The 19,854-nt window shown below is 48.5% G+C and overlaps 1 protein-coding gene across 2 annotated transcripts in view; it reads left to right on the top strand.

Moving 5' to 3' along the window:
- CNNM4 (cyclin and CBS domain divalent metal cation transport mediator 4) overlaps positions 1 to 18,959 on the top strand; it is a 30,416-nt gene extending 11,457 nt beyond the window's left edge. Inside the window, exons 2-8 of one of the 2 annotated variants that reach the window (XM_037154321.2) lie at positions 7,194 to 7,337; positions 7,660 to 7,794; positions 8,731 to 8,900; positions 9,178 to 9,274; positions 10,821 to 10,883; positions 15,697 to 15,878; positions 16,158 to 18,959. In XM_037154321.2, coding sequence (XP_037010216.2) covers positions 7,194 to 7,337; positions 7,660 to 7,794; positions 8,731 to 8,900; positions 9,178 to 9,274; positions 10,821 to 10,883; positions 15,697 to 15,878; positions 16,158 to 16,355 — 989 coding nt within the window. In that variant the 3' untranslated portion in view covers positions 16,356 to 18,959. The remainder of the gene's footprint in view (positions 1 to 7,193; positions 7,338 to 7,659; positions 7,795 to 8,730; positions 8,901 to 9,177; positions 9,275 to 10,820; positions 10,884 to 15,696; positions 15,879 to 16,157) is intronic. The other variant, XM_037154322.2, reaches the window with a different exon arrangement.
- Positions 18,960 to 19,854: the final 895 nt, after the last annotated feature.

Below are 19,854 nucleotides of genomic sequence, written 5' to 3' on the forward strand. Positions count from 1 at the left end.
GGTTGCCTTTCGTGCATCCCCTGCTGGGAACTGGCCTGCAACCCAGGCATGTACCCTGACTGGGAATCAAACCGCGATCCTTTGGTTCACAAGCCCGACCTCAATCCACTGAGCTACACCAACCAGGGCCAACTTTGGATAGATTTTTACAAAGGAACCCCCTTGTGTACCACTGAACTGAGGAAACAGATTGTTGTCAATGCCCTAGAAATCCTTCCACTGCCCTGTCCCAGACACTGCCCTTGCTCCTGAATGATCCTGAGTTAATTTATTTTTTATTTATTTATCTTTAGAGAGGAAGGGAAGGAGAGAAGGAGAGAAACATCAATGTATGGTTGCCTCTTGTGAGTTCCCCGCTGGGAACTGGCCCGCAACCCAGGCATGTGCCCTGACTGGGAATCGAACCGCGATCATGTGGTTTGCAGGCCCGGGCTCAGTCCACTGAGCTACACCAGCCAGGGCTGATCCTAAGTTAATTTTTAATTAGCTTTTATAAGTGAGTCATATAGTATGTGTGCTCTTTTTTGTCTGGCTCCTGCTGCCACAGCATTAAGGCTATGAGCTTCATTTGCATTTTGTGCACCTGTAGTTCAGTCTTTTTTTTTGTGGAATAGTATTCCATGATAGAAATATACCATAATGGTACTGCTGATATTTGGATTGCTTGCAGTTTGAGACAAATACCATGAAGAACACTCTTGTGTATGTCTTTTGGTGATTATATGTGGGCATTTCCATTGGCAATATTCCTGGGAGTAGGATTGCTAGGGCCTAGTACAGGCCTAGATGAGACAGTGTTCCAGAGAGCTCGTGTCTGTTCTCACTCTTATCCCCACAGCTCTCGTATTGTCAACTATTTATTTATCTTATTTTAGCAAATCAGGTAGGTGTGTGCTACTGTCTCATTGCGATTTTCATATCGATTTTTTAAAAATATTTTTTATTGATTATGCCATTATAGTTGTCCAATTTCCCCCTTTTCATTCCCCTCCCCCTGCACACACCCTCCCCCACCATTCCCCCCCTTTAGTTTATGACCACATGTCTCAAGTTCTTTAGATTCTGTATTTCCCCTACTATTCTTGCCCTCCCCCCAATCTATTTTCTACCTACTGTCTGTGCTACTTATTCTCTGTGCCTTCTCCCCCTTCTCCTCCTCCCACTCCTCTGTTGCTAACCCTTCATGTGATCTTCATTTCTATGGTTCACTCCTGATCTAGCTGTCCTCTTAGTTTGCTTTTGTTTTAGGTGTGGTTGTTGATAACTGTGAGTTTGCTGTCCTTTCACTGTTCATCTTTTTTATCTTCTTTTTCTTAGATAAGTCCCTTTAATATTTCATATAATAATGGCTTGGTGATGATGAACTCCTTGAATTTGATCTTATCTGAGAAGCACTTTATCTGCCTTTCTATTCTAAATGAAAGCTTTGCTGGATAGAGCAATCTTGGATGTAGGTCTTTGGATTTCATGACTTGGAATACTTCTTTCCAGCCCCTTCTTGCCTGTAAGGTCTCTTTTGAGAAATCAGCTGACAGTCTGATGGGAACTCCTTTGTAGGGGACTGTCCCCTTATCTCTTGCTGCTTCTAGGATTCTCTCCTTCATTTTAATTTTGGCTAATGTAATGATGATGTGCCTTGGTGTGTTCCTTCTTGGGTCCAACTTCTTTGGGACTCTCTGAGCTTTCTGGATTTCCTGGAAGTCTATTTCCTTTGCCAGATTGGGGAAGTTCTCCTTTATTCCTTGTTCAAGTAAGTTTTCCACTTGTTGTTCTTCCTCTTCCCCTTCTGGTACCTCTATAATTTGGATATTGGAACATTTAAAGATGTCCTGGAGGTTCCTAAGCCTCTCCTCATTTTTTTGAATTCTTGTTTCTTCATCCTTTTGTGTTTGGTCATTTTTGTCTTCCTTCTGGTCCACTCCCTTGATTTGAGTCCCAGTTTCCTTTTCATCACTATTGGTTTCCTGTGCATTTCCCTTCATTTCAATTAGTTTAGCCTTCATGTGTTCCTCTAATTTGTGGCTAAAATCAACCAGTTCTGTGAGCATCCTGATCACCAGTGTTTTGAACTGTGCGTCTGATAGGTTGGCTATTTCTTGGTTGCTTAGAGTTATTGGCTCTGGGGCTTTGGGTTCTTCTTGAGCCATGTTTTGGTCTGTTTGCACCCACTATGTATGAGGAGGGGAGCCTTAGGTGTTCACCAGGGCGGGGCCACCCAGGTCACTGGTTTGTGACGCTGTATGTGGGGGCGGGGTCAGAGAGGGACAATGGCGGTCCCCTCTGCTTCTTCCTGCCACTGGGGCCTACTGGGGCCTGCTGGGGCCTGCGTGGTCTGTCTCACTGCTCACTCCTTCACTGGTTTATCTGTGCATGAATGTGTGACCGCGGTCAGCCTGCCGCCTTGCACCCTCACTGGGTCCCCGTTGCTACTCCACACCTGGGATCTGCCCGGGGCTGCCTGCGCGCCTGGGTATGTCCAGGGGATCTTTCCTGCCCGACTCCATTCCACTGCTGGCCCCGCCCCTTACCAGTCTGGCTGAACGGTTCGTTGTTGCCGGACTTCTGTATAGTTCAATTTTCTGTGTTTTGGCTGCATTTTTGTTACTAAAACTTTTTTGTTTTTAAACTTGGTTGTGCGAGGAGGTACAGTGTTTCCACCTACGCCTCCATCTTGGCTGGAAGTCCTGATCCTCTTTATTTTAAATGGTAAATCAGTTAATAGTTATTTCTGAATTACAGAAACTTTTTAATTGCTAAAATTAAAAATAATCTTTTCTCTAGTCTCCATCCCATTCCTCCTTCCCATGTGGACTAAGTCATTTCTGCACAAACAGTCACTGAATGCTTGCTTTATGCCACTCACTGTTCTGAGTTTTGGGAACACAGACTGAATCTGCTGCTGTAATGGACTCTCAGTCTTATGGGTGAAGAAGGACTGTGAGGGATAAAGTGAATAAGCATGTTACATAATTTATTTTAGGTGATAAGCTAAGGACTGGCTTGGGTGTTAGAGGAGGGGTTGTAAGTGAGGCTGTCTCTAAGAGGGTGACATTTGAACAGAGACCTAAGCGGGGGTGGGGGGTGTGAGCTATGCAGGTGTGTGGAGGACAAATGGCCAGGTAAAGGGAGCAGCCTTAGGTGTTGACAGCAAGGAGGCTAAGGCTGACCTCAGCATGGGAGAGAGGAGTAAGAGGTGGGTGAGGTGCATGAAGGGCTTTGGGACTTGGCCACTGAGGATTGTGGCTTGTGAGTGGAATGATGCATGAGGCAACCTGACTTCCCTGTGAGGGTTCCCCCTTGCTGCTGTGTTGAAAGTGGACCCAGGATGAAGCAGAGCAGTGGTAAGAAGCTGTTTCTACCTTCTGGGTGAGAAGGAGACACATGTCCTGTGGACATGTGTAGCAGTGGAGACCACCAGAATGGTAGCGGTGGAGACCACCAGAAGAGGTTGGATTCTGGGTGCTTCTTGCAGGCAGTGCTGAAAGGGTTGCATGTAGAAGGGTAGAGTAATAGAAGAGGCAGAGATTTCTCCCTCATGCCAATCATTTGGATAGAGAAAGATGGGGAAGGCAGGGGGAAGGGCAGGAGCTTGGTTTTGGTAGTAAGTTCAAGGTGTTAGACATCCATGTGGATCTTGCTGTCAGCATGCAGTTGGATATACAAGTTGGAGGGCACAGAAGAGGGCTGGGCTGCAAATATTTGTTTGAGATGCCTTGCCGCATAGTTTGTATTTAAAGTTATGAGGCAAGGGGCCAGATGCAAGGACTGAGGCCTGGGGTCCTCTTGCATTAAGAGGATGGGGTAGGCCCTGAGGTCAGAGGAACACAAGAACATTCCTGGAGGAGTGAGAGAGTGACCCTGGTCAGAGGCAGTGGCCTGAGCATAAGACCCCTACTATTGAATGTCACTGCTGACTTTGGAAAGAGGAACATCCTGCTAAAACCAACCAAACAAACAAAAAACCCTGCCCTTTTGGGGCAGAAAAATTAGGAAAGGCAAACACAGCCCAGGGTCCAATGGTTGGATCAGCAGAGAGTGACTGAGTGGTCCTTTGTGTGGGGCCCCCAAATGGTCAGCCATAGTCAGCGCTAGTTCACCAGGCTTTTTCCGATACAGAGTAGGGGTGACTAGGCCATGTCCCAGGTTGGCACATCTACTGGGTACCCGGCTCGATGGTGCTGCCACTAGAGGGTGCCATATGTTCCACTGGGTTCCACAGACAAAGTAGCCTCAGAAAGCAGAGGCTGAGAGTGGCCTTAAATCAGGCTCAAGGAATCAGCTCATTTCACCCACAGGAGAGATATTTCTGGTTTTTAGAGGAGCCGCCAGCCTTTCCTGGGGAGGTCTAGTGCAACCCTTGACCATGGGCTGATTGGAAGTTTTAGTGGACGGATATTTTCTCAGATCGTTGAAGCTAAATCTGCAGGGGCTCTGACTTCTGGCCTATGAGCAGGGTGCTGCTACCTGGGCAGCGCACACAGGTGCGCCCTGTTCCTGGGGCTCCGTGTGCGGCAGTACAGACACGGGGCCCTTGCTTACCCTGCACTCTCTCACCCGTTTCCTTCGTTTTCCTTAATGTAAAAAAATATTTTTTTATTTTTAAATTTTTTATAGAGAGGGAGAAAGGGAGGGAGAGAAACATCAACGTGTGGTTGCTTCTCACGCATTCTCCCCACTGAGGACCTGGCCCGAAACCCAGGCATGCACCCTGATTGGGAATTGAACTGGTGACTCTTTGGTTCACAGGCTGGCAGTCAGTCCACTCAGCCACACCAGCCAGAGCTTCCCCTTAATTTTTTCTCAATTAAAAAAGTATAGAAGTTGCCCTGGCTGGGTTGTTCAGTTGGTTGGAGCATTGTCCTGTGCACCAAAAGGTTGCAGTTTTGATTCCTGGTCAGGGCACAAACCTAGGTTGTGATTTTTGATCCCCAGTCAGGGCTCATATGGGAGGCAACCGGATGGATGTTTCTCTCTCTCTGTCCCTTCCTTTCTCTTTAAAATCAGTAAACATATCCTCAGGCGAGGATTAATAATAATAATATAGAAGTAAAATATGCCCATTAAGTAGAGCAATATGGAAGAATATAGAGTAAGTGATAATAGCTCCCCCTCAACTTCAAAAGGCCCCAGAGGGGACCACTGTTATTTCCAGACATTTCAAGGTTCCTGCCCCCCGCCCCTCACTTCTCGTGGGCAGATGGCACCACACATTCCATCCCATCACTTAAGCTTCCGCTAGTGGCCTGTCTTGGATTCTGTGCCGCATTTCATCCCTCTGGCCCTGCTGTCTCTCCCCAGGCGGCAGCAGCCCCTGTCCAGCCCACCTGCTCCACTGGGATTGGTTTCGGTTGTCTCTGGTTTGAGGCTCTGCGACAAAATGTTTTGATCACCCCTTTGGCTTTTGTGTCTTTCTGCTTTAGTGAAGATTATATGCACAGGATAAATTCCTAGAAGTGGAATTTCTCAGGCCGAGCTTAGGGACCCTTCGTTTTGAGACATGCTGCCAGATTGGCCCCCTGAAATGGGCCTGTTTTCCCGCTCACCAGCCAAAGGGCCTGCGAAGGCCTGTCGCCCTCACACTGAGCTCACCAGGCTTCTAGAGTTTGCCAGTCCGGAAGGCAGGAAAAGCTGCCTGCTCTAATTCTGGTTCCTGTCTGATGACACAGGCTAATCTGGCTGCCCCGAACCCCTCAGAGCATTTTTTTTCCTCCCTAGAGGGCTCTCCCATACCAGCTGCCTCCCACAGGCACATTGGCCAGGCCCTGGCCTGGACTAGTTGCTGTTTGAGGGCCCTGGAGGGTCATCGCTCTTGTTGGCTTATCTGTAGGAAACACAAGGAGATTTTCATTTTAAAGATTTATTTATTTATCTTTAGAGAGAGGGGAAGGGAGGGAGAAAGGAGAGGGACATCACTGTGTGGTTGCCTCTTATACGTGCCCAATTGGGGACCTGGCCTGCAACCCAGGCTTATGCCCCACTGGGATTCGAACCGGTGACTCTTCGGTTCACAGTCCAGCACTCAGTCCACTGAGCCACACCATCCAGGGGCACAAGGAAGTTTTAAAATTGAGTCTAGCCATGGTTTTGTCTAGCAAGGTGTTGACAGTGTTTTGACTACAACTCAAAGATAGAAATAAGTGTATCATAGTGACCTGTATTGTGTGTGTGAAAGTGTTGCACAGGACAGTATTTCTCCCCATCACTTGGGTGCATGCAGATATTTTTTACTATGTTTTTTCAAAGGAATATGAGAGCTGGCATCTCTCTTCTCCCTAAGAGGCCTGCAGGAGTTCTGAAGAGCATATGCTGAGGTTTGGGAATTTCCTGTGGCCTTAAGAAATCTAGAGAACATTGTCTACAGGGTTGTCCTTAGAGTGAGGCCCTAAGATTCGACTGTGAAGGGGAAGCTGTGAGGAGACTCTGACCTGACCTTCACAGCTCTCCCAGGGCTTTCCCCCTGGAGCTGTTCCAAATCTGTGTCCCACTGTTTGTTCAACCAGAATGTGGGCCAAGCTCTCTGGGCTGTCTCCCTGTTGTCACACACTGGGTTCAGGGGCGCAAGAGCACAGTGGGGGACCCAAGAGGGCCTGGGAAACCCAACTACCTCACAAAACTTCTGTGGAAGGTTTTCCCCCAACCCCATTCCTAACTTTCTCTTGCTTTAGGTTGAATGGGTGGCCCTTCTCTAATTATAGTGCCTGCCTGGTCTAATTATGTCAGGCTAATTTGTTAATGGTTTTGGGAATGCAGAGCCTTTGCGTTGGGCAGTGAGTGGCATGGCCCCAGGGTGCTTGCAGGGCAGTTTTGCTAAGGAGCCCAGTGAAGCATTGTCAATGGCCCTTGAGTCCCATGGAAGGTGGGTGCCCTCTGAGGAGCCCCTTGTCCAGCTGGCCACTCACCTAGGACTTCTCTGCCCACCGGTTGTCAGTGTGGGTCTTTCCCTCCCCAGGAGGACCTTGTCATTTTCATTCTATTTAAACCAATAGTCCTTAATGCCCTAATGTGAAAAAATACTTTTGGTTCTATTTTTTCATTAAAGCAGCATCTTTTTGCAATAGAAACTTTAGGAAATACAGGAAAGGGGAAAAAAAACCACCCTAATGACTCATGACCCCAAGTGTGTTAACATTTTGTTGGAAGAGTCTCATGACTGGTTCCTCTGCTCTTGTCTGACTCATTGCATTGTCTGCCAGGGAAGTCCCACCTGGCCATCGTGCAGAAGGTGAACAACGAAGGTGAAGGTGACCCCTTCTATGAGGTTCTGGGCCTGGTCACCCTGGAGGACGTCATTGAGGAGATCATCAAGTCCGAGATCCTGGATGAGTCGGATATGTACAGTGAGTCCCACCCTCCTCACAGGCCCAGAGTCCTTTCCTGCTTAGGCCTGACATGTGCTGTCCTGGGTGGTCAGCCCACAGTGCAGGACGTAGGCTGTGGTGGTTTGGGAGCATGTTGCTTAGACCAGAGAGCAGAGGCTGCCTGGATTCCTCCTGGCCTTTGTGCCTCAGCATTAGACTGGGGACCGGCCCTGGCCCAGACACTGCAGCTTCTGTGTAGAGGGAGCCGAGAGCTGAGCTGAAAGCTGGCAAGCCGGTTCCAGTCTATTTCTGAGTCCACTGTGGGGACAGCATGCTCAACTCCAGATTCATTCTCTTGCAGCTGACAACCGAAGCCGGAAACGGGTGTCTGAAAAGAACAAACGGGACTTCTCAGCCTTCAAGGATGCTGACAACGAACTCAAGGTGAAAATTTCACCTCAGCTACTCCTGGCTGCTCACCGCTTTCTGTCGACAGGTAAGAGTGAAAAGAGGGCCTTCACTGTTGGTGGGACAGTCACAGAGGGGAAAGGACTGGGTCCCTGGCTCCTTCCCCCGTGGGATGAGGCTATAGAGATGCAAGGTGCAGGGAAACCCAGATGGGGCCAGGTGGCTCCCACCCACATCCTTGAGCGTGCCCTGTGATTTGTGTTCCCTCTTGCAAACTTCTAGGAAGCGTCAAGTTGTTTTTGAAGTAAATAAGCCCCAGGAGGACCTGAGATGGAGGGAATAGGAGGGAGAAGTAGGCCCTTGCATGTGCTGTGGGCCCACCCAGGTGCAGTGCATGGTCCTTGCCTGGCTCATCCCCCTGAGGAGCCTGTACTAGCTCTCTTCTTGTCTCTGCCACCTCCCCTCTCCCTGCATATGCTGGACTTGACTGCAGGATTTGACCTCCAGATCAATGTCATGTTTCTCACCTGTGATTCACAGTTCCCTTGGGGACCTGGGCATTGGATGAGAAAGAGCCTGCCTCCTTCTTCCCCCAACACCAATCTGACTTTAATAAATCCTTCTCCTTTGCTTTTTTCTGCCAGGATAAGGATGCTGTTGATAATCATAATGATCATAACATTTATCAAACACCTTCCACATGCCAATAATGTGTATAAGTGCTTTACATGTATTATCCTGTTTAACCTCACAACAACTCTGAGGTTTTTAATCCCCATTTTACAGATGAGGAAACTGAGATACAGGTTAAATGACTTGCCAAGGTCATACCCTGGTAGTGCAGGGGCCCTGGTTCAAGCCCAGCAGGCGGGCAGACTCTAGTCTGCCTGGAGCCCAGGGCCCTCCCTTCCCTCAGAACTAAATGGAAGGTCCTGGCAGTGAGAGAGCTGTCCTTGCACTGCAGTGACTGTGTCCCAGCGGGCCCGGCCCAGCCCCATATGAAATCCTCCTCTTCCCCCTGCAGAGGTCCCCCAGTTCAGCCCTTCTCTGATATCGGAGAAGATCCTGCTTCGGCTGCTCAAGTACCCAGACGTCATTCAGGAGCTCAAGTTTGACGAGCACAACAAATACTATGTCCGCCACTATCTGTACACCCGAAACAAGCCGGCCGACTACTTCATCCTCATCCTGCAGGTGAGTGCCTGCCTGCACCTGTATCCCCACTGCTAAGACAGTGGGGACGCAGGGCTTTCCTCCCCTGAGACTGTGTGTGGGGCCTGCTCTGAGCCTGTGTTCTCTGTTGCCTGTTCTCTTCGGAGTGACCACCCTTGAGCCCTCAGGCCAGGTCCTCCGAGCTCTTTCCTTGGGCTCATGGTGCCATTATCCCTCATGTCTCCCTTTTGCCTCGTTGTGTTTTTTTGTTTTGTTTTGTTTTTCCTCACTCTGTAACCTTGACCCTGTGTTCTTTCAGGGGAAAGTGGAGGTGGAGGCTGGGAAAGAGAACATGAAGTTTGAGACCGGTGCCTTCTCCTACTATGGGACCATGGCTCTGTCCTCGGCACCCCCTGGTGAGTTTCTGTCCCAGTGCTGCCCTCCAGTGGCCCTGGAGTGGAGCACTAGTGAGTGGCCCCCAGCACCTTGGAATCTAGGTGATTCATAACCTCACTGGTTTGAGGAGAGGGAGACCAGTGGGTGCTAGAGCCACTGGGGCCTAAAGGAGGTGGCCTGACAGAGCAGAGTGACTTGCTGCTTTGGATAGGATTCAGAGGACGGGATGGGGTGGGGAGGGATTCTGAGCAAAGGCCTGGAAGGAGCTGAGAGCGTGCCCTGAGATAGTGGGGAAACTGGCCTGCCAGAGGGGAGGAAAACTGGGGAGTAAGGATGAGTTGGGGAGCCCCAGAAAGTTGATGGTGTTTGGTTGTGATAGTAAGCAGGAAGCTGTTAATGGCCTCTGAGCAGGGGAAGTATGATGGTAGATTGGGCCAGCTGGTAAGCAGGCTATGGTGGCCCTCACTGGCCATCATGGGAGGTGGAGAGTTGAGAGAGGAGGCAAGTGGATGGAAGTTACAGGGCCTTGTCTATGAGAACTGGGAGAGGGGAACCAAGGGGTGGGGGTGAGGGGGTCCAAAGTGCCTGCAGTTGGGAGCCAGGTCAGGGCAGGTGGCAGACAGGTTTGATTTCTTGGGGCTTAGCTGCTGCCTCTTGGTTAAGTGTCAGTTGTGATAGAATAAAGGGGCCAGGGGGCAAGAAGAGTACTGGACAATCTAGGAGAGATTATGGCAAGACCAAGGAAGGGCCTCTCTGGCCACCCCAGTGCCCTCTGCTTCTTCAGTCCTGGGTGGTTCAGATGTCCCTTCCTAAGTGGCTGCCCCTGTAGCCACTGGGGCCAGCCCAGCTCCTCACTTGTCTTTGGACCCCTCCAAACTTCAAGATGGGCCCCAGTGGCTGCAGCCTGGAGAGTGGAAGCCCACTTTGGTGCTGGGGGACAGGCTACACTGTGAGGCAGGTGCTACAGCTCCTGGGAGCCTTGGCAGTGCCAGTTGTTGTCCTTTGACCAAGAGGAACCTGTGCGGGAACCTGGGCATCCATGCTTATTGGAACTGGGCATGCCACCACTCTGCCCCTCCACCAGTGTGAGTGGCCTGTGAGGGAGGGAGGAGGAGAGATACTCCAGAGCCTTGGGGAGGATTTCTCCGCCCCACCTAAGAGCATCTCTTGCCATTCAGCTTGGGGAAATCTTGTTCAGAAGGGCACACAGTTATGGGACATTTCCTCCAGGTACTCTCCCTGCAGCAGTGCCTCAGAGACCTGGGTCACGCCCCTGGGCTCTCTTCCTTAACCTGGAGACCCTCTGTTCCCATTTGGAGTGGCCAGAAGGGAAAGGAGATGACTTCCCAGGGCTCTGGATTCCCTGTGGGAACTGTAGGCCCAGTCCACCAGCATCCCCTGAGCACCCTCCCTGTCAAAGTCGTGTCTCCCTTTCCATTGTGCTCCCTCGCTGCTATAGGGAGCCTGGGCAGCAGGTTTGCTTCTCCAGCCCATTTCTGTTGGCTCCATGTTCTACCTCCTGACCTGTACCCCACCCACCACTGACCTTTTCCTCTTTTGCTTCAGTGCCTTCAACCCAGGTCAGGTGTCCGCCTGGCAAGCGGAACTCCCTACTCTCCTGGCTCTCAGGTAACATGGCTTGGCTGGAGAACTCTGCACTGCCACCTGCTGCCTGAGCCCACACACTGCAGCTGCATTAACCTGCCCCACTAGGCACTGGGGCTTCCCACCTGTTCAAACTTGAGGGCCAGCTTGGCCTGGGGCCCAATTACTAGATTTACTAGGTGGCTTTGCCCCGGTCCTGGAAGGGCTTCCCTAAAGGTTCTTAGTCTTTGAAGAGGTGTGCACACATGCATGTGCCATACACAATCTCTCTCTCTCTCTCTCTTTGATGATAGGCTAGGATGGAGGGTTACTCCCAGCCAGGTCAGATGAGCCCAGCTGTTCAGCCACCCGGGTCAAGGCCACTCACAGATTGGTCATATTAGCTTTCTCTAAAAAACGTTCTACTCTTCTCCACAGGCTTTGCTTTTCATTCTGTGACTGCTGGTGTCTTTCTAGCAGGGACGGCAGCGACTGGGCAGTTAGCAGTGCAGGCACAGTCAGGCTGTCCTGGGCACCCCATCTCCACAGCTACCAGCTAAATGATTCCGAGGGACTACTCAACCTCCCTGAGTCTTGGTTTCCTCATATGCACCCTTAAAATTGTTGGAAGCAATGGGGGAATTGATGTAAATGTTTAGTTAGAGCTCAATTATTATTTGTTTTTTTCTCTATTACAGCTAAAATGTGGCAGTCTAAGTATTTAGGGAAAAGCCACATGGTATTTCTGGCCTTTGGTATGTTACACTTCTGAGCCCTGTTCTGGGACTGGTGGTACTGCGTTGGCAGGGCTCCCTCCTCACTTGAGGGATCCCTGTTCCCCATGTTCTGAGGCAGCAGAAGGTGGCAGGAGATGCCGGCTTTATCACCGGGACCCTGGCCCGGGCGGGTACGCCCTGAGGAGGTTGACAGCATGGCTCGTGTCTTGAGCTCCAGTCCCAGTGCATGACCTAGAGCAGCTCCTGAGCCTCCACAGGCCTAAGGACTTAGCACCTCACTTAACTGTTTCCCATTTTACATTCCTACATCTGTTTTTTTTTTTTTCTTCTTCTTCACTGTACCAGAGCACACTTTACTATTGATCCTCTTCTAAAAAAATAAAATGAAATTTAAAGGTGACTACAAAGTTACTGGTCCCTTTCAAACACAGCCTACTTTTGGCTGTGAGAGGAAGCCAGGAGCCGGTAATGGCCTCTGAGCAGGGGGTGTCTGATGAGGATGGGCCGTTGGGCCTTCACTGACTGACCAGCCTCCCTCTTCCTCTTCTACACTTTCTTGTTTCACATATGGCCAGGAGTTCATGCATATACTATTTGAATTCTGATATTTTTACCTGATGTGGGACCAGAGATTCTTTTCCATAAGCTTTCTAGTTAGGGCCACAGGGTCCCATCAAGCAGATGTGCCTTCATTTGTTATTCCCCCTTATGCATAGGGGTATGTATTTTAAATAATAATATGATTTAAACCTCTTTGTGAAAAATGTTTTCTATGTTTAAGATTATCCATAAAATATTCTTTTAGAAGTAGAATTATCAAATTAAAAATTCCTTCTTGTATATATTGTTCTGTTTTAATCATAAAAGTAACATAGCTTATTGGGAAAATATAAAAGAGTTTTAAGAAAATTAAGAAGCATTGTAATTTCATTATTCAGAAACAAATACTTTGTATTCTGTTATATTTTTCTTTAGGGCCTCTATTTTTAATAGGCCATGTCACCGATTTCTGTTGGTTTTAAATTCACTTCCTGTTCTGGAATGTTAATAAGCATCAATTAAAAGCATTCCACGATCCAAATAATTAATGTAAAGTGTTTTTTTAATTTTATAAGAGTTTATTTGAACTGAACTGATGATAGTTGCCAGGAAGCAAGATCTCAAATGTTACCCTTAATGTGGAATATTGGTATCCTCAGTATCTGCTTTCTTCTAGAACTTCATCAGAGGTGTTACTCAGGTTGGAGTATGAGACACACGCACATGACCTTCTAATAATTGTGCACCACCCTTTCATGGGATGTCCAGACAGTTTTCTCTTGTTTTCTCAATGAACTTCTAAGATGGCACATTACTGATTTATTCCCACTTTGTTAAAGCTCGGTTGGTCATTCAGTCACCCATATGTTTACTCTCTTTACTGAGCTATTTGATAGAACCACTAACATAGTAATTAGTTAGTAATTTAGTACTTAACTAAGCAAATCAGCTTAGTCTACTTCCTGTTTGTTTGAAACAAGCTAGCATGCCTTCACAGTTAACTTCTTTGTGGATTTTATTGTTTTCTAAGTGTTTTTGAAATTAGAGCTAATGATGCATAATAATGTGTGCGGTTTTTCTTTTTTTTAAATTTTATTGATTATGCCATTACAGTTGTCCCATTCCCCCCTTAATTCCCCTCCCCCCTGCACATCCCCTCCCGCCCATATTCCCCCCCTTTAGTTCATGTCCATGTGTCATAAATTCTTTAGCTTCTACATTTCCCACACTATACTTGCCCTCCCCCTATTTTTTCCCCACTGTCTATGCTACTTATTCTCTGTACCTTCTCCCCCCTTCTCCTCCCACTCCCCTGTTGCTAACCTTCCACGTGATCTCCATTTCTTCTGTTTTAGTTGTCCCCTTAGTTTGCTTTTGTTTTAGGTGTGGTTGTTAATAACTGTGAGTTTGCAGTCCATCCACTGTTAATTTTTTTATCTTCTTTTCCTTAGATAAGTCCCTTTAACATTTCATATAGTAAGGGGTTGGTGATGATGAACTCCTTTAACTTGACCTTATCTGAGAAGCATTTTATCTGTCCTTCCATTCTAAATGAAAGCTTTGCTGGATAGAGCAATCTTGGATATAGGCCTTTGAATTTCATGACTTGGAATACTTCTTTCCAGCCCCTTCTTGCCTGTAAGGTCTCTTTTGAGAAATCAGCTGACAGTCTGATGGGAACTCCTTTGTAAGTGACTGTCCCCTTATCTCTTGCTGCTTCTAGAATTCTCTCCTTCATTTTAATCTTGGGTAATGTAATTATGATGTGCCTTGATGTTCTCCTCCTTGGGTCCAACTTCTTTGGGACTCTCTGAGCTTCCTAGACTTCCTGGAAGTCTATTACTTTTGTCAGAATGGGGAAGTTCTCCTTCATTATTTGTTCAAATAAGTTTTCCACTTTTTGCTCTTCCTCTTCCCCTTCTGGTACCCCAATAATTCAGATATTGGAACATTTAAAGATGTCCTGGAGGTTCCTAAGCCTCTCATCATTTTTTTAAAATTCTTTTTCTTCATTCTTTTCTGTTTGGTTGTTTCTTTCTTATGGTTTGCTCCGTTGATTTCAGTCTCAGTTTTCTTCCCATCACTATTGGATCCTTGTGTATTTTCCTTCATTTCACTTAGTGTAGCCTTCATTTTCTCATTTAATTTGTGACTAAAATCAACTAGTTCTGAGACCAGCCTCATCACCAGTGTTTTGAACTGTGCATCTGATAGGTTGGCTATCTCTTGGTCACTTAAAAGTATTGGCTCTGAGGCTTTGATTTGTCCTGATTGAGCCATTTTTGGTCAGGTCATGCCTGTTACGTATCAGTGGTGAAGCCTTAGGTGTTCACTGGGGCAGGGCAACCCAGGTTGCTGTGTTGTGATGCTGTATGTGAGGGCAGGGTCAGAGAAGGAACAATGGTGCTTGTTCCACTCTCTTTTGGATTTCAGTCCCCTCTGCTGCTTCCCACAAGCCAGCACCTTTTCAATCGGTGCTTTTAGGCTTTATTTCCTGTTGCCGGGGCCCTGGGTTGTGCAGTCTGTCTTGCTGCTCATTTTCACCTAGTTTATCTGCGTGCGGATGTGTGACCATGGTCAGCTCCGCCCCACCTGTGCTCCCAGGTCTGGCTGCCACTGCCTTTTCCTGCCGGGATCCCTCTCGCTGGCCACTGATCCCCGTTACTGGTTTGGTTGAATGGTTGTCAGACTTTCGTACAGTTCAACTTTCTGTATGTTCTGGTTGTGTTTCTAAATCTTTGTTGTTCTTAATTTGGTTGTGCGACAAGGCACAGCATTTCCACCTATGTCTTCATCTTGGCCAGAAGTCCTTGGTTTTCAAAATAAGGAGTGTGATCCTTCCTCATTTGAGGTTGAATCATCCCCCTTTTCTAGTTACAGTCAGTGGAATGAGGCCTGATCTGCCCCTTGTGGGGGGAAGAGGCACCGCCAACACTGCCCAGGCTTTGCCTCCCAGGAAGAGGACTGGAACTAACTGGGAATAGGAAGCCTGAAGTTCTGGAGCCTCTAGTTTCTGGGAAAGCAACCTGCTGCCTACAGACACCTGTCAGGCTGGCTGGGGCTTAGCAGACGCCAGCGGACAGGACTGTCCACACAGAACGGGTCATGTGCAGAACAAATGTTTGACCTCTTAAGAGCAATTTTAGTTGTGAGCAGGGTGTCATGTTGAGGTGTATGTGTATGTTGTGAGAGTGCAAATTGTGTAATTTTTCTTTTAATGTAATTTAAAGGTATGCAATTTGTGTTCATTGACACAAGGTGTTACCGAGCTGAGGGTAATCATTGTGCTGCCCTTGATTGATCCGTTGTTTGGGTTCTGTAGCCGTAAACTTCCTGAGTCTTTGGTTTTGTTTTCTGTTTTGTTTTGGTAGGCTTTTAATAATTATTGCGCAACACTGCTAAACGAACTAACTCACTTGCTTTGATGAGGTCAGAGCTTCCGCGGTAAGAGCTTCTTGTCCTTAAGAAGTGTTCTCATTCCTGGTGGGGCAGCATCCCTGGGGCATCCTTGAGACAAGGCTAGACAAGAGGCTGTGAGGGCAGCAGGGTGGCAGGGCCTGACAGCCTCTGTCTCCCCACAGACCGTTCCCCATCGCACCCCATGCCCCTGAGCCGCTCAGCCTCCCTCAGTTACCCGGACCGCACGGACCTCTCAAGTGCAGCCCCCTTGACAGGCAGCAGCAACCAGTTTGGCAGCTCTGTCCTGGGCCAGTATATCTCCGACTTCAGTGTCCGGGCGCTCATGGACCTGCAGTACATTAAGGTGAGTGCTACCCATGGCCGAGGTCTGGGCATTTGGATCACTGCCTCAGGAATCAGCAACTCTTTCTTCCTTCCACCACGCAGAACACAGGGGCCAGGCCTGACATGAGTGTCCTCCTTAGTCTTGCTGCTTAGTCTTGATGGGTTTTCGGAGACTCCCTCTGCTCACATTTTCCTTCTGGACTTGCAGCCTCTGTCCTGCTGGTCCTGCTTCCCCACATCTCGGTGGCCTTGGCCTTCCAGCCCTGCTCTTAGTGACCCTCATCCCTCCTTCCTGCAGATCACCCGGCAGCAGTACCAGAATGGGCTGTTGGCCTCACGAATGGACAACTCCCCTCAGTTTCCCTTGGACGGGTGCACCATCTGCACAGAGAACTTGGTGGACAAGCCTGAGCTGCCTGTGGTGGACGAGACCACAACTCTCCTCAACGAGCGCAATGCCACGCTGCACAAAGCTGATCCTGAGAGCACCATCTGACAGGAGGGCCCGGGGCCCCCCGCCAGCTCCGCGGGGGCCGCCCCAGTGGGCCCACCTGAAGAGAGGGAGCCTGTCGGGCCAGACGGGGTACAGAGAACCTGTCTTACTGAGCAGCCAGGTGGCCCCCAGCCTATGGGGAGGCTGGCCTCTGACAGGGACCTGTGAACAGCTCTGAAGTAGCGGCTGCCCAGCCCTGGACTGTGGCATGGAGCAGCCACCACAAGAAAGGCTGTGTTTTTATTGGAAACTTTCTAAATTAGGCTTATTCCTCCTCTTTTTAAATATCATTTGGGGAAGGGAATGCAGAAGGGAAGACAGGGTTAAGGAACTTTATTTAAACATTTTTTTTCCACAAAAACCTTGAAAGGGTTTTTCACTCCGGGAAGCAATAGCCATTATCTCTCCCAGCTGCAACCTTCTGGCTATGTCCCTGACTCAGGGAGCCCACTCTTCCTCCTCCTTGCCTTCCAAAGACGCCAGGGTCCAAGAGGCCCTGTTCTTTCCAGGAAGGAAAGAACCAAATAGCATTGAGGATGTGTGGACGGAGGCTAGTCTGACGTCGCTGAGGCTGGGGGATTCTGAGGAACTGTGATCAGGGACCGATACTCCCAACTACAGCAGAGGAACCCTGCTCCTGTCACTCGCTGGGTCCAGGACTTTCTGAGAACCCTGCTGATAAGCTCTTCTGGTGAGTCGGGGCCACTGTCACCACTGTCTCCATTGGTTTGCCTCATATCTGCCCCTTTGGACAACTGTCCCCTTGTGATGGGGCTGACTTGATGGGTTAGGCAGGGTCCCCTACCTTTCAGTTTGCTCACCCCTGCTTCCTAGGCTGCCCCCACTTTTACCAAAGGCTCCCCCTGGATTGGGACAGCATCTACACTAGAGTTAGTTGACTTGTCTACCATACTCCTTTAGGTTCTAAGAGGGAATCTCTTGGGTGTCTGTGTTCTTAGCAAGTAATACCATCCCCTTCCCACCCCACAACCAAAGACCAGTCTGAACCCTGAACTCTGTGTTCCAGACTCCCTACTTCTAGTCCAATCCCCAAGGTCTCTTGGAGATTAAGAACAGAACATGTAGGAAGCCAACCTAAATGAGTTCTTCATGCCCATGCCATTTCCCTTGTAGATGAGGCTTACGTGTCCTCTTTATACACTTCCAGGACCCAGGAAAACTTTCCACCTTAAAGGCACACAACTGGCAGCCACATTTCTCCCATGTCTATAATCCTAGTATGAGATGTCATCATGGCCCGTGCTGAAACTGGTGGTATAGAGCTCCGTGCCCACAGGAAATCCTGCCCCAGCATCTTTTCCCTGGGGCAGAATCAGGCCCTGCTACATAGCTGCAGGCTTCCCACTGCTGGGGAGACCGTGGGACCAACATCCACGTTGGCCTTTCTGTCAGATGGAACAGTTGCTGGGGCCCAAGATCCGGTGAGGCAGACTCTGCAGGCCTTCTACCTGAGTACTGTCCATTTTTCAGCCAGTGAGTTCTGTCACCCAAGTGCTCCACTCTTCGTACCTGGAGAATCCTGTCTTGGGACCAGGAAATGTCTAGTACCAAGTATGCCTGCCCCTGGCCAGTCACAGAATTTATTCCTAAAAGTCTGAGAGAAGGTGATGACACCCATGGGTTCTCAGCCAGAAGTAAAAAAGACACTGGACCTTTGTTCCCTGTTGGGGAAACCGCTTACTTTTCTACAGGAACAGCTTGCTGATCCACATGGAAGCTTGCAAAGCTGTGTTCTTGAGATCCACGTGCCAGGTGGGGCCAGGCACATTGGCCTGAACCAAGTGAGTGTGTGTGAAGTAAAAGCAGGTGCACATTCTTCCACAGCTACCTCTTTGCACACATATTTACTATCAACAGATGGTCCCTCTTCCTCCACCCACTCCACTTCCCCTTTTATAATCACTTCTCGCATAGGGTTATAATTATTTCCAAATATTCCTGGTCCGATGACTTCCTCTTCCCAGTGCAGTTTTTCACTTCCTATTCCAACCTCTGGCTCCTGAGCTGAGCTCTGCCCTAAAATTGGCCCATCCCTGCACATCTTCCTTTGTAAGGGAGACCTTTGCAGATGGCCACCAGATAGGTAGGCAAGTCACAGCCACCATAGCAAGTAACTCATATTTATTTGCGTAAGATTTTAATTTGTATATTTTTGTGATTTATTTTGGCATTGTTATGAGTTTGACTCTCGGGGAGTTTTGTTGTTATGACTCGTGTCTTTTGTCACAAAACAATGATATTTGCTAAACAATATATGGAATTTATTTTTGATTGGTAATAAAAAATGAAATAGGAAATTGTGGTGAGTCTAAAATATGCCTATTCGAGTTAGTCCATATTCAGTACCTGTCATAGAAATAGAAGTGACTGATTAACTGTCACTTGTGTCAGGGCGAGGGGCCAGTGTTCTGGGACAGTTCAGCAGTAGAAAAGAAGCAGAGCCCTGGCTGGCCTGTGAACCAAAAGGTTGCTGGTTCAGTTCCTGGTCAAAGCATGTGCCTGGGTTGTGGGCCAGATGTTTCCCTCTGTCTTCCTCCCTTCCCTTTCTAAAATTAAGTAAATAAAATCTGTTTTTAAAAAAGGAGAAATACAATTTACAAAATATGTATAATCAAGACTGGCCTCACAGGAGCTACTAGACATGTGCTCAGTTACCACAATTAGAAGTCCTGTAAAATGGACACCTCAGGGTCTTCTGTCAGCAGGTGTCAGAGGGGCCGGTCGGAGTGGACAAATTGCCCCTCGTCTCTACCCTGGAGGCTGAAGGAGAAAGGAGCTTAATCCACAGATAGGATCACATTGCTTTATAATGTGCAGTTGCCTTCTGGTCTCAAAGTGAGAGTTCTGATCTCCTGAGGAGCCCATCTGAGAGTGACCTCAGTACATCCACTCCTGCAGTGCCCACAGATGTCTTGGCTATAGTACATGATTGTATTGAGGGCAGGGGCTGAAGCCTGTCAGGCTTAACAGAGCCACCGCGTTGGGGGGAATGTTTAAAGAAAGGGAGGCACTTGTGTAGACAGAAAGGACATTCCAGGTAAAGGAAATAAATACAAAAAGTTGTTTTATAGGTGGGAAGAATGAATGTTATCCACCCATTTGTTCCACATGTTAAAGCCCCTGTTGCATGCCAGGCACAACCAGCCCCTCAGTGAGATTAATGAGGAAGACCCCTAGAGGGAGATAGTCACACAAGGACCCTTGGATTCACTGTCTCCTCCACCTGGAACATGCTTCCCCCAGTTCTTTGTGAGGTTTACCGTGCTTGGTCTGGCCCTGTCCAAATGTCACTTCCTTGGAGAAGCCTTCTTAGATCACCCTACATAAACAGCATGGTCCCAACCCCTGTCTCTTGTTTTTCTCCATAGCATTTACTGCCAGATATTAAAATATGATTTGTGTGTTTCCTGTTGCCCCAGTACTAGAACCTAAGCTCCAGGAGAGCAGGGATTTTAATTTCCACATAGTACCAGCACTAGAA

Source organism: Artibeus jamaicensis, unplaced genomic scaffold (assembly GCF_021234435.1).
Source record: "Artibeus jamaicensis isolate MK-2021 breed Jamaican fruit bat unplaced genomic scaffold, CSHL_Jam_final contig_384, whole genome shotgun sequence".
Classification (NCBI taxonomy): domain Eukaryota; kingdom Metazoa; phylum Chordata; class Mammalia; order Chiroptera; family Phyllostomidae; genus Artibeus; species Artibeus jamaicensis.